The following is a 13,089-nucleotide window of genomic DNA, read 5'->3' as shown; positions in this document are numbered from 1 at the left end:
TCTAGATTAATGTACCTCCTATTAACTGTGAGAATTTGTTGGATATTTAGTTTTAGATCTATAATACATGCCCATCAAGATCTAATCTTTTAGTATAAATTACAAACGTTATTTCTTGTGGCAGAGAGTCGTAATAAAATAGTAGGCATTGCTTCAGATGCCAAGGACTTAACATGTTTTAATCTAGATCTAAATGGTTAAAAAATGTAAACCATTTAGGAAGAATGACAATGAGGCCTATAGGCTGAAGTGAAACGGAAGTGCTGGTTTTGTATTATGTCTTTCAAATTCATATTGGGTGGACATTGTGAATAAAGAATCGACTATGGTAAATTTAACCGCTGCGGTTTCGATCGTGATAGGTGCTTAGTTAAGGCACCCGAAAAGTAATAGGTGGGAGAATTAATGCTATGCTAGTCAATCAATGAATCACTCAGGGTCTTTTCTCTTGTAACACATGGGCGTAGCCAGGATTTTTTTCGGGGGTTGGGGGGTTGGGGGGAATTTTTTTCTCCCCCGCCCCCCCCCGAAAAAAAATTATATATATCTTTAATAATCTTTATATGTTTGTATGTATAAATGTGTGTGTGTACATAATTAATCTCTATTACATTCTGACCCTTCATTCCTTTGGAAGACGTTTATTGTGCCTTAGAATAGGTTCTTCCTGGAGTTAGTGAAAAATTGTAGACTACTCGTCCTCGCAAGGGGTCTGGGGGAGTGCTGAGAGCTCCCCCAGCGCGGGGCGGAGCCCCGCCGCCAAGCACTATTTCTGGTATTGAAAGCCAACTAAATGCATATTCTGAGGTACCTACAGTGCATTATTTAGCTATTAAAAAGTTTTATTTCAAAAACGTAATGTGCTATTCTTACTGACTTAGACCCTCTCGCGCCGTTCGGCGCATTTGCTGGCAAGCTGTTTCCACAAAATTCTGTCGCTGGCAATATCTGAAGCCTCTTCCAACCTGCTCTGAGGACCTCTATGAAAGTGTGGCGCCAAGTTGTACTAGGATGTTATCGCAACTGTTATGCGTAATTTATTTTGTCGGAGAACATGTCTCGCAAACCTCATGCAACGCTCTGTCACAACATTACTAAGGGATCGACTCCCATTTCGGCATAGGATTTCCTTGATTTAGAACCGATCTCTATAACTGACAGCTAAAATCTGTCTTAGCCTTATTTGTAGAGCCACATTTAGTGCTTTTCAATTTCATTGCACTTTATTAATGGAGCCCAGCCCCTGGTAGACATGTGTAGCTTCCCTTGACTACGATCTTGAAATTAGGTGACTATTTTACTTTAGATGTTATATCGAAAAGGGAAGTTTTATCGTCAAAATCATCAGTTGGGGGGTTTTAAACCTCAAAACTATCTTGAGGGGTTTTAAATTTATAAAAAAGCCATCTGGAGGAGAGGGGTTGAAACTCAAAACCCCCATTGGCTTTGCTACGCTCAAAGAATTTTAGTGCGTAATTTGCTTTTTTTTTTTATTGAAGAGGTATTTTTTAGCACCAAACCCCTCTGAAGGGAAATTTAAACTCAAAACACCCAATCGGCTTGACAACGCTCATATCATTTTGATTACGAAATTTTTTTATTTTTATTTTGAAGATTTATTTTTTAGCTTCAAACCCCACTGGCGGGGGGGGGGGGGGTTAAAAAAAAACAAACATTGGCTTTGCTCATAGCATTTTGAGTGCGTACTTTGCTTTTTTTTTATATTGAATAGGTAATTTTAGCTTCAAACCCAGCTGAAGAGGGGTTTAAACTCAAAACCCCTTTGGCTACGCTCATACAATTTTGAATGTGTAATTTGCTTTTTTATATTGAAGAGGAGTTTATCGTAAATTTTGGAGAGGGGTTTAAAATCAAAATTTTCCTTAGATGTGCTCTTGGAATTGGGGATTGTCGTTTGCATTTGTTTTTGTTTTATAGAGAGGGGGATTTAAATGCAAAACCCCCTGGTAGGGGTTTTCAAACTCAAAACCCCTGGTAGGGGCTTTTAAACTCAAAACCCCTGGTAGGAGGTTTTAAACTCGAAACCCCTTGGTAGGGAGTTTTAAACTCAAAACCCCTGGTAGGAGGTTTAAAACTCAAAGTCCCCTTAGTAGGGGGTTTCAAACTCAAAACCCCTCAAAACCCCTTGTAGGGGGTTTTAAACTCAAAACCCCTGGTAGGGGGTTTCAAACTCGAAACCCCTTGGTAGGGGGTTTCAAACTCAAAACCCCTCAAAACCCTGGTAGGGGGTTATAAACTTAAAACCACCTGGTAGGGGGTTTCAAACTCAAAAAACCTCAAAACCCCCTGGTAGGGGTTTTTAAATTCAAAACCCCCTTGGCAGTGCTAGGGCAAGTGATGGTTTAGTATTAAAATTTCACTTAAAATAAACAAAATAAAAGTAAAAGATCAGTCACTAAACTTCGTTACTCCCCCCCTACGGGGGGGATTTCATTTCGGGGGGGGGGGGGGAGTTGAACCCCAACCCCCCCCCTTGGCTACGCCCATGTTGTAATATATATATTTATATATATATACGTATGAAATTTCTAATTGGTTGACTCAGAGGACGTCGGAGGATTTTCAGAAATATATTGTAACTTATTTACAATCTAACAGTCCGCCATGTTTTAGTCTGTCCCCTTTTATCGTCCATTAACTTTTTTTTGTGATGACATGTCACATGCAGTCTATTGTCAATACACACACACACACACACACTCCATAGCAAAGGTTAACTCAGCAGAATATTGATAGAAAGAGAGAAATTAGAGTAGGAGTAAGAAATATCGAGATATAGAGAGAAGAAGGTTGGAAGATAGATCAGAGAGTGAGAAAGAGAGAGAGAGAGTAAGAAAGATAGAAATAAAGAGTCGAGGCCTCAGAAACAGCATCATATGGCGTATGATCGATTGTGGACAGTGAAGAAAAAAGAGAAAGATGATTTGGGGAGGGGAGTATTAGAGAGAGAGAGAGAGAGAGAGAGAGAGAGAGAGAGAGAAAATTCGCACGAAAAAAGAACATCTCCTTGATAATGCTGTACAACAATTGAGAGAAAGAGCTTCGTGACCTAGTCAGCTTAAGATCAAATTAAAAAGGCGGAGAAACAAAAGAAGTCAGATGGGAAACAAAGTGTGTGCGCTGGAGGCAATGTGTGTGTGTGGAGGGGTGGGGGAGACAGAAGTATTAAAATGCCGAGATAAATGTGTAGATTATACATATTAAACGATATATGGCAGAATCCTGGAGGGAGCCACGAAGCAATGTAAGGGTTCCGTCTGTCAACTATTCCCCTTTGTTTTCCTAGCAGATAAATCTCGTCAATCTAGTAGGCTTCAAGCGGTCCCCACGATTGATCGTGACCCACTTAGCGACCACGTGATGGTATAATGGCCACGGCCGTTCATTGAGAAGTCAGTGACAACCCGCCTGGCTTGTCTCTTGATCTGCGGCCACGCCAAGCCTCGGACGTCACATAGATTTAGGTGACGGGACCAAATGATGGTCTTCTGTTTCTCGTGAAAGCAGCAAAACGTCTTCTGCCTACTGCGGATCTTATTGTCTAGAGCCTGTTTATTGTTTCTGAACTCAATGTCTAGTCTTGATGTTATCAATTAGTGTATTCTCTATCTGGACATGGAGGCTTATAATCAACTCATGGATTATAACCGCTTTGTTTTAACGAAGTACCATTATGGAAGTTCATCCGTGCAAGAATATGTCCACTTGTATGGACAAGGTGATTCCATTCTAACTGGACCTATTCATTGACCAGACTCACACCATGTCGGCCCTTCCGGTGGGACTCTTTGAGCAACACGGGACACTACAAAGGGTAAATAACTCCTTAGTCCTCTAGAACTCAAACGTGAACATTTCTGTCTCAAAGTTTTCATTCTTAAGAAACTAGAAAAACATAAACAGAAAATATGTTTAAAAACAAAGCTTATATTAATTGTAATTTTATCTACAAGTTTGAATCAGTCATGTAATTTAATCTGTAATAGATCTAGACTAACAATAATAAATCTGCGCGATTAGAAATAATTGTACCAATTGCTTTTGTTTAGCGCAAGTTTACTTTTTAAGCTTTCCCAATGCGCTATGATCCTATCACTTGCCTGGACCACTTGTACAAAAAGGGAGGGAGAAAGAAGGGGGCATCTGGGTGATCGCTTTCTAAATGAATGTATATAAGAAAAAGGTGAACGATCTGAATTAGAACTGGAGGGCTAAAGCTATTGTAAAAAAAAGTATTTTTTTTTTACAATACCTCTATTCAAGTCGGAACTTCATGGAACCTGGATCCAGGAACCTGGACAGCTGATCTCAAAACGCCTCTAACGATTTTCATAGAAATGTAACAGTTGGTGTAAATCACTGGGAAAAGAATTGTTAGCACGTTGGCCACACGGGGAAAACTGTAGTTTGACCGATATAATTTTTAAAAGTAATAAAAAAATGTATATTTGGCTTGAGACTATATCTCGGTCAAGAGGCAACATTGCGTAGTCAGCTGTATCTCTCAGTAATTAAACAATAACTGAGTAAATTTAACGTTGCTTTAATTTTATTGAAGTTAATAATCAGAAAATGCCTAAATTCAAGCAGTTGACGGTGTGATGGGTTCCATGCCCAAATTGAACCAAATGTTTTTTTTATATTAATTAAAAAAAAATATTTTTATTATATTTGAAGTTTAATAGTGGAATGGTTGTCTTTAAAAAAAAAATATTTTAAACATGATTGTCTTGTTCTTGTCGTTTTGTAAAGTGACATACATAGTGACTCATATATAATAAATAAACATATCTGTGTTGACACAAGACTTGTCACTTTCCAGCTCGTGTCAGCGAACGTGGCCATCCAAATGTAGCAGATCTATTGATAACGTTTAATGTACCGCACTGTCTTTACCGTCCAACTGTTGACATTTAAAACAATAGGAATGATTCCAATTAATATTGTTCCGTTGACGTACACTTTTATCTCAGACTCTAGGAACTAACATATCAACATATATTTCTGGTTTACTGTGCCCAAGATAAGGAAGTCATGAATATGGATGCCATGAAAGCTGTTAGTAGAACTTTAAAGCCTCGTAGAGTTAGGCCGGGAAACGATGCAATAGAAAGAAACCGGTCACGTGATCAGCGGACGACAATCGTGGCCAGTGATAATGTATGGCAACTTAGATCAAACATCTTTCTTCCCGAATGTCGCTGGATGTTGAGTGATATCTTGAGCGACGTGGCTACTGCCTCCTGACATATCTTTCTTTCTGACAAACACGTGCTTGAAACGGAAGTAACCATGTCCCATGATACATTTAGATTCATCTCAACTGACAAAGATGGCGAATGGGAATAATGGCAGAAAGAAATTGAATATGCCTAGGCAAGTTACGAAGAGTTAGCCAGTATTATAGCCAATAGATCCACTTAGCAAGGAACACTCAGTAAATCAAGAACACAAAGTTTTCCACTTAGAACTTACAGCAAATATTTGACATACATATTGTTATCTAATTTACTTTTAAATTCTTTTTTCATTTTTATTGTTTGATGAATAGTTGGAGTTGCTGTACAATTCCTTCTATTAGCTTGCAAACTCTTCATGGGTTTAAACTGGATATTGGACACTGGATGGATATTTCGAAACCGCTCTAACGATTTTCCAAGTGTCGTTGCCGGTCGTTGACTTGTAGCACCAAACTGCTGGTAGACAACAAAACCACAACAAACAAACAAACGCTTAATAAAACTTGAAATAGCTTGAGTAACTTCTTTGTGACCAATACTATCTCTAACTTGTATTCTACTATGGACACAATCAAGTTGAAATGAGATCAAATAGATGTACTAGACTTAAGAAATAATATTTTTAAAAAAATCTAACTCACTACAATAAAACAACCTTTTAGTCTGGAGTTGTGTCCTAACAAAGACCAAATGACGACAATTCCACCTATCTTGCATCATTCACAACCAATCGCTAACCTCTTCCCACAGTCACCATAGAAACACACACACTCCATAACACCAAGACAGTTTATTATATCGTTTGAGAAAACAAATACTAGCTAATCGAACACACACATACACAATGAAAAATCTTTTTTTTTTTTTTATCTTTAAAATTTTCAAAATCTTAAAATAAATATTGACTGTTTTGAACACGCTTTCAGCGGGAATTCCCGCACTCGAGTCAAATGTTTTTTTCGTATTTAGTAGAGAGTTGAATAATAAAGAAATAGAAGTTCTTGAACATTTTGAGCACCGTATTATGAAGAAATTAAATGAACAGTAGTAGCAGAACTTGGTTGTGTAAATTAAATGAACAGTAGTAGCAGAACTTGATTGTGTAAATGAAATGAACAGTAGTAGCAGAACTTGGTTGTGTAAATTAAATGAACAGTAGTAGCAGAACTTGATTGTGTAAATTAAATGAACAGTAGTAGCAGAACTTGATTGTGTAAATTAAATGAACAGTAGTAGCAGAACTTGATTGTGTAAATGAAATGAACAGTAGTAGCAGAACTTGGTTGTGTAAATTAAATGAACAGTAGTAGCAGAACTTGGTTGTGTAAATGAAATGAACAGTACTAGCAGAACTTGATTGTGTAAATGAAATGAACAGTAGTAGCAGAACTTGGTTGTGTAAATGAAATGAACAGTAGTAGCAGAACTTGGTTGTGTAAATTAAATGAACAGTAGTAGCAGAACTTGATTGTGTAAATTAAATGAACAGTAGTAGCAGAACTTGATTGTGTAAATTAAATGAACAGTAGTAGCAGAACTTGATTGTGTAAATTAAATGAACAGTAGTAGCAGAACTTGATTGTGTAAATTAAATGAACAGTAGTAGCAGAACTTGATTGTGTAAAGCTCTGTGGGAAGACTCTTTGCAATAGTGAAACCGTACAAGAACAAAATAGAATGAGAAATGGTAGACCACTATCAGCTTCATCCATCTTCGGACTAGAAGACACATATATTACATCTATTACATATATCAACATTACAAAAGCTACGATATGGCCCCCACCGGATATGCCCATGGACATTGATAATTCATCTTGTTTTGATTGTTTCCAGTAACACAATTAAAACAAAGAATCATTTGACGTTGTTTTTAACTTGAACACAAACTGACTTTTTTTTTTTCGATAATAATATATTAATATATTGGCAAAATGAGAAATCCGTTTTTCTAGTTTTTCGATCTTCAAGTGACAATCCGACAGCCATACGACACAAAACTAATAGCGCTTTTCATCTAACGGAGGTCGCTCAAAACAAATAAATAAACAAACAAACAAACACAAAAACACCACAGATTATTTGATACTTTTTAGGGACTTACATTGACCCTCCTTTTTTTTCCCTCGAGGCACGCCTCTACACGAACCATTGTGTAGTCAATTTTGGACCTTGTGAATAAATATCTCCGCTTCTACTAAAACTAGTTGTACAATGATACTTGATGGTGCGTTTTTTTAATAAAGATTTTTAATTATATTTTGTATAGCTCAGAGGTTTTCAACTTTATACATTGAAAAAGGCTATCATGGAAACGTTTACTAATCTGAGACACGCCCTTCTTTCTCTCTCCCCCCCCCCCCTTTCCCAACTGGTCCAGACAAGTGATAGCATAGCGCAGTGAAATTGAATTAAACAAAAACATTTAGTAAAAATAGTTCTATCTCTCAGATTTATTATTGTTAGTCTAGATCTATTACAAATTTAATCACGTAACTGGTCCAATTTAATTGTTACAATCACACTTAATATAACCAAACCAGTACGTAAGTTTTTTTTTTTGTCTTTTAGTCTTTTCCCGTGAAGTTTTGTGACAATGTTTTCTATTCTATGTTAGCCCCGTGTGGGGTGAGTCTGATTGAATCTTAGGGGTTCGTTCTTTAAGCGTCTTGCAGGTCTATTAGGTCTCAAAATCTCGAGCCGAAACTGTATCGTCCTAGGCTAACAATGGGCCTTTGAAATCTCGAGCCGAAACTGTATCGTCCTAGTATAACAATGGGCCTTTGAAATCTGGAGCTGAAACTGTATCGTCCTAGTATAACAATGGGCCTTTGAAATCTCGAGCTGAAACTGTATCGTCATAGGCTAACAATGGGCCTTTGAAATCTGGAGCTGAAACTGTATCGTCCTAGTATAACAATGGGCCTTTGAAATCTCGAGCTGAAACTGTATCGTCATAGGCTAACAATGGGCCTTTGAAATCTCGAGCTGAAACTGTATCGTCATAGGCTAACAATGGGCCTTCGTCATCCATATAGGGCAGGACGTGGACCGTATTTCAATTTGGCAAGGCCCGAAGCTATTTGAGAATGGGGTCCCTTGTAATGAACACTATGTAATTTATTCCTTTGCTTTTTCTTTAAAACAATATTTGGGGCGAGGGCCCTAGGCTATGGCTTTTATTGCCCAAAGGTAAATTCAGCCCTGGGCTGGACGAGATATCCGTGGATGATGGCTTTGAGCAGGACATTATTCGTTTGTTGTTGTAGAGGCGTCATATCGGGCGTACTCTAAACTAACCAGTACACATGTATTCTGTAGTGCTATGTAACACTATCTACAGCACATCCTACTGAGAGAGATATCCACCAACAGTAGCATCTACTGTATCATTTGGTGGTTGCTTGCATCGCTTCATTGTCTTGGCTTTGTCACACTCCATCACATTTCTTTCATTATCAATACCCTCTCATGCTTGACCAATAAACACATTATAAGTAATTTGATTAGCTGTCCGGTGACTTTTACATGTCAGGGCACCGAGACACCAAACCTAAATGATACCTAAAATAGTGTCGACATACTTTCTAAAGATTCCTTTGTTCTTGCTTCAAGAATACAGCAATTTGTGGTTCTTTCCTTTGTAATCTAAGCTTTCTTCTAACTTTGTAGTCCATAAATTCTGCTTTAAAAGGGGTAAGGAAAAAAATGACTGTCTGGCAATGTCCTAATTATCGTCTGCCAAAAAGCTTAATTACAAACGACCATAAGTTATCATTAATGTTGTCTGTCGGAGAAAGTCTGGCTTCAAAAGAAAATTAGGATAATTACCGGATATTAGATCATCACTGCAAGCCCCGCCCCTATCCTGTTCTCTACGGGCTCAGACATTCAAAGAGACTGTATAAATGTCTTTAGATCATTCAGACACTTCCAAGATCATCTCGTGCGAACTAAGGGACGGGTTGGGTTTAAGGTCTTTTATCTCCGAGACGTCTTTATTTCGTGATACATTGTAGGAGAGAGAGGGCTCTTTGCCCCCCCCCCCCCTAGTAAACTATGCTCTCTCAACCCCACTCACCACGCTAGGAGACTTGTTTGTTTTTAGTCAGAAAAGAAACATTAGTCAATGGACGAGCTGCTGATGTTAAAAAAACAAAGAAGACAACAGAAAACGCAAAGAATGACTTTTGTTGCTTCAACAAGATGCGATCATAAAAATAATAATAACTACAAAAAAATATTCGCTTTGATTATCAACTGAAAAATCTTTTTTTTTTTCTTTTTTTTTTTTGCTTGAAAGATGATATGATTATTAAAATCGATAATTTGTGAAAGATGTAGTTGTAATCAACAATGACAGTTATCGCTGACGTAATTTCTACTGATGAAAGAGAGAGAGAGAGAGGAGAGAGAGAGGGGGGGGGGATTAGATAAAAAAAAAAGTAAGGCATATTAATCTTCATTCTTCCAGCAGACAAACAAGCAGCCAAACAACAGAACCTCTTGTTACTAAGTGTTAGCAGAAGGACATCCATTTAAGGTCTTGTTTTGGGTCCGGCTTTTAGTATTAAAATGTTTCAATGTTTTAAAATTGGTTTCAGCTCACAAACTCACCTAGTAACAGAAGAAAGGTGACACAATTGTTTGATCAATCCTTCAGAAACGGGTGTTCCTTTATTAAAGGCTGTTCAACTGAAACACTTGACTCTGAGATGAACTGCCACGCAGTGAGATTAAGTGTTCAAATTCTGCTCATTTGTTCCGTATTTAGTTGGCAACAGTGACGTTTCATTTAGCGTCCTTGACACTGTTGAGTTGCTTGTGAATATCTCACAAAGTCACTTTATGGGAAGTATAATGATCTTTTGGGTTTTTCCCGCCAATGCCTAGGTCTAGTTTTATTAAGGTTTACTTAGTTTTTATAGCGGCCCCCGAAAGGGCAAAAGACGCTATTAGTTTTGTGTGGAATTTCTGTCCGTCTGTCCCGTTTAGATCTCGTCAACTAGAAAAGATAGTGAAAATCCGACATCATAATTTTTTAGACCATTCAAAGTTCTGAAGCAACGGCTACTTTTTTCTTTTCTGAAACCGAAAAATCTATTTTTTAAAATCACTTATGCAAGCAGTTTTTTTTTCATAAAAATACACCACTTTTACAACTATTCACTATTAATACTAACAAACACGGGAGGCTCCTTAGTAGGGGAGATAGCAATAAACTATATTTTTATCACAAATACAAACGGTTTTATATTTTTGTCAAAAATATTTTTTTAACATTTGTATTGCTCTCTGTTATATTTTTAAAGAGAAAAAATCTTTTTAGTATGCATATAAGTTGGACATAATTTAAAACAATAATTAATAAGTAATATTTCATATTATCGCGTGAATTGCAGAAATACACCATCACAATAGAACCCTGAACTAAAGGATTATTTAATTTTTTTTTTACGAAATGTTTTTTTTTTTCTTGAGGAATAAGAGTTTGTCCCTTTACAAAACAATTAGATCATTTATATATTTATTATAAGACATTAGTTAGGCCAGGTTCACATCTAACTTCACATTTACTTTCACCTATCCTTTGGTCTGTGGACCGCTGTCGCACCACACAAGATCCGTCATCCTTTTTTCTCCATTCCTCTCTGTCATTTGTCTTTGATAGAATTTCATTCTCATGTTCTTTCTGAAATTATTTGAAACCTGCCTTTTTACCTGCCTGGGTGGACCACTTCGGGAGCCGATTTTGAGTTTGTGTCTCCACACAAACTGTCTTTTTAACCTTGTTTTTTTTTTGGTTTCCTTTTTTTGCCCTTCTATGGGCATGCTGGTGTATTGTAACCATGGTAACCCTATTGTTGCCGTGTGTGTGTGACTCTTCTAAAAACGTTCGTGTGACACTGCACTTCTTAATGCTCTTAATTTTCTAATTTAAACACAACATTGAGAAAGACTGAGAAAGAGATCTGTACATACAACTTAATACAATTAGGTAAACAACTTAATACAAGTAGGCAGACAGCTTAATACAAGTAGGTAAATAACTTAATACAAGTAGGTGAATAACTTAATACAAGTAGGTAAGTAACTTAATACAAGTAGGTGAATAACTTAATACAAGTAGGTAAATAACTTAATACAAGTAGGTAAATAACTTAATACAAGTAGGTAAACAACTTAATACAAGTAGGTAAATAACTTAATACATGTAGGTAAATAACTTAATACAAGTAGGTAAACAACTTAATACATGTAGGTAAATAACTTAATACAAGTAGGTAAATAACTTAATACAAGTAGGTAAATAACTTAATACAAGTAGGTAAACAACTTAATACAAGTAGGTAAACAACTTAATACAAGTAGGTAAATAACTTAATACAAGTAGGTAAATAACTTAATACAAGTAGGTAAATAACTTAATACAAGTAGGTAAATAACTTAATACAAGTAGGTAAATAACTTAATACAAGTAGGTAAATAACTTAATACAAGTAGGTAAATAACTTAATACAAGTAGGTAAACAACTTAATACAAGTAGGTAAACAACTTAATACAAGTAGGTAAATAACTTAATACAAGTAGGTAAATAACTTAATACAAGTAGGTAAATAACTTAACACAATTAGGTAAATAACTTAATACAAGTAGGTAAATAACTTAATACAAGTAGGTAAATAACTTAATACAAGTAGGTAAATAACTTAATACAAGTAGGTAAATAACTTAATACAAGTAGGTAAATAACTTAATACAAGTAGGTAAATAACTTAATACAAGTAGGTAAATAACTTAATACAAGTAGGTAAATAACTTAATACAAGTAGGTAAATAACTTAATACAAGTAGGTAAGTAACTTAATACAAGTAGGTGAATAACTTAATACAAGTAGGTAAATAACTTAATACAAGTAGGTAAATAACTTAATACAAGTAGGTAAACAACTTAATACAAGTAGGTAAATAACTTAATACATGTAGGTAAATAACTTAATACAAGTAGGTAAACAACTTAATACATGTAGGTAAATAACTTAATACAAGTAGGTAAATAACTTAATACAAGTAGGTAAATAACTTAATACAAGTAGGTAAACAACTTAATACAAGTAGGTAAACAACTTAATACAAGTAGGTAAATAACTTAATACAAGTAGGTAAATAACTTAATACAAGTAGGTAAATAACTTAATACAAGTAGGTAAATAACTTAATACAAGTAGGTAAATAACTTAATACAAGTAGGTAAATAACTTAATACAAGTAGGTAAATAACTTAATACAAGTAGGTAAACAACTTAATACAAGTAGGTAAACAACTTAATACAAGTAGGTAAATAACTTAATACAAGTAGGTAAATAACTTAATACAAGTAGGTAAATAACTTAACACAATTAGGTAAATAACTTAATACAAGTAGGTAAATAACTTAATACAAGTAGGTAAATAACTTAATACAAGTAGGTAAATAACTTAATACAAGTAGGTAAATAACTTAATACAAGTAGGTAAATAACTTAATACAAGTAGGTAAATAACTTAATACAAGTAGGTAAATAACTTAATACAAGTAGGTAAATAACTTAATACAAGTAGGTAAATAACTTAATACAAGTAGGTAAATAACTTAATACAAGTAGGTAAATAACTTAATACAAGTAGGTAAACAACTTAATACAAGTAGGTAAATAACTTAATACAAGTAGGTAAATAACTTAATACAATTAGGCAAATAACTTAATACAAGTAGGCAAACAACTTAATACAAGTAGGTATTCAAGTTTATTTTTTAAAAAAGGCACATTTACAGATTCAGAAAC

General features: G+C 35.4%; 1 protein-coding gene across 1 annotated transcript in view; it reads left to right on the top strand.

The window, feature by feature from the left end:
- The first annotated feature begins 3,391 nt into the window (after positions 1-3,391).
- LOC129927356 (somatostatin-like receptor F_48D10.1) overlaps positions 3,392-13,089 on the top strand; it is a 52,304-nt gene continuing 42,606 nt past the window's right edge. Inside the window, exon 1 of the mRNA XM_056035955.1 lies at positions 3,392-3,835. Within this exon, the coding sequence (XP_055891930.1) occupies positions 3,785-3,835 (51 nt within the window). The 5' untranslated portion in view covers positions 3,392-3,784. The remainder of the gene's footprint in view (positions 3,836-13,089) is intronic.

This window comes from Biomphalaria glabrata, chromosome 7, assembly GCF_947242115.1.
Source record: "Biomphalaria glabrata chromosome 7, xgBioGlab47.1, whole genome shotgun sequence".
Taxonomy (NCBI): Eukaryota; Metazoa; Mollusca; class Gastropoda; family Planorbidae; genus Biomphalaria; species Biomphalaria glabrata.
Note: the sequence above shows the minus strand (reverse complement) of the source record. Positions and strands in the feature narration are given on the sequence as shown.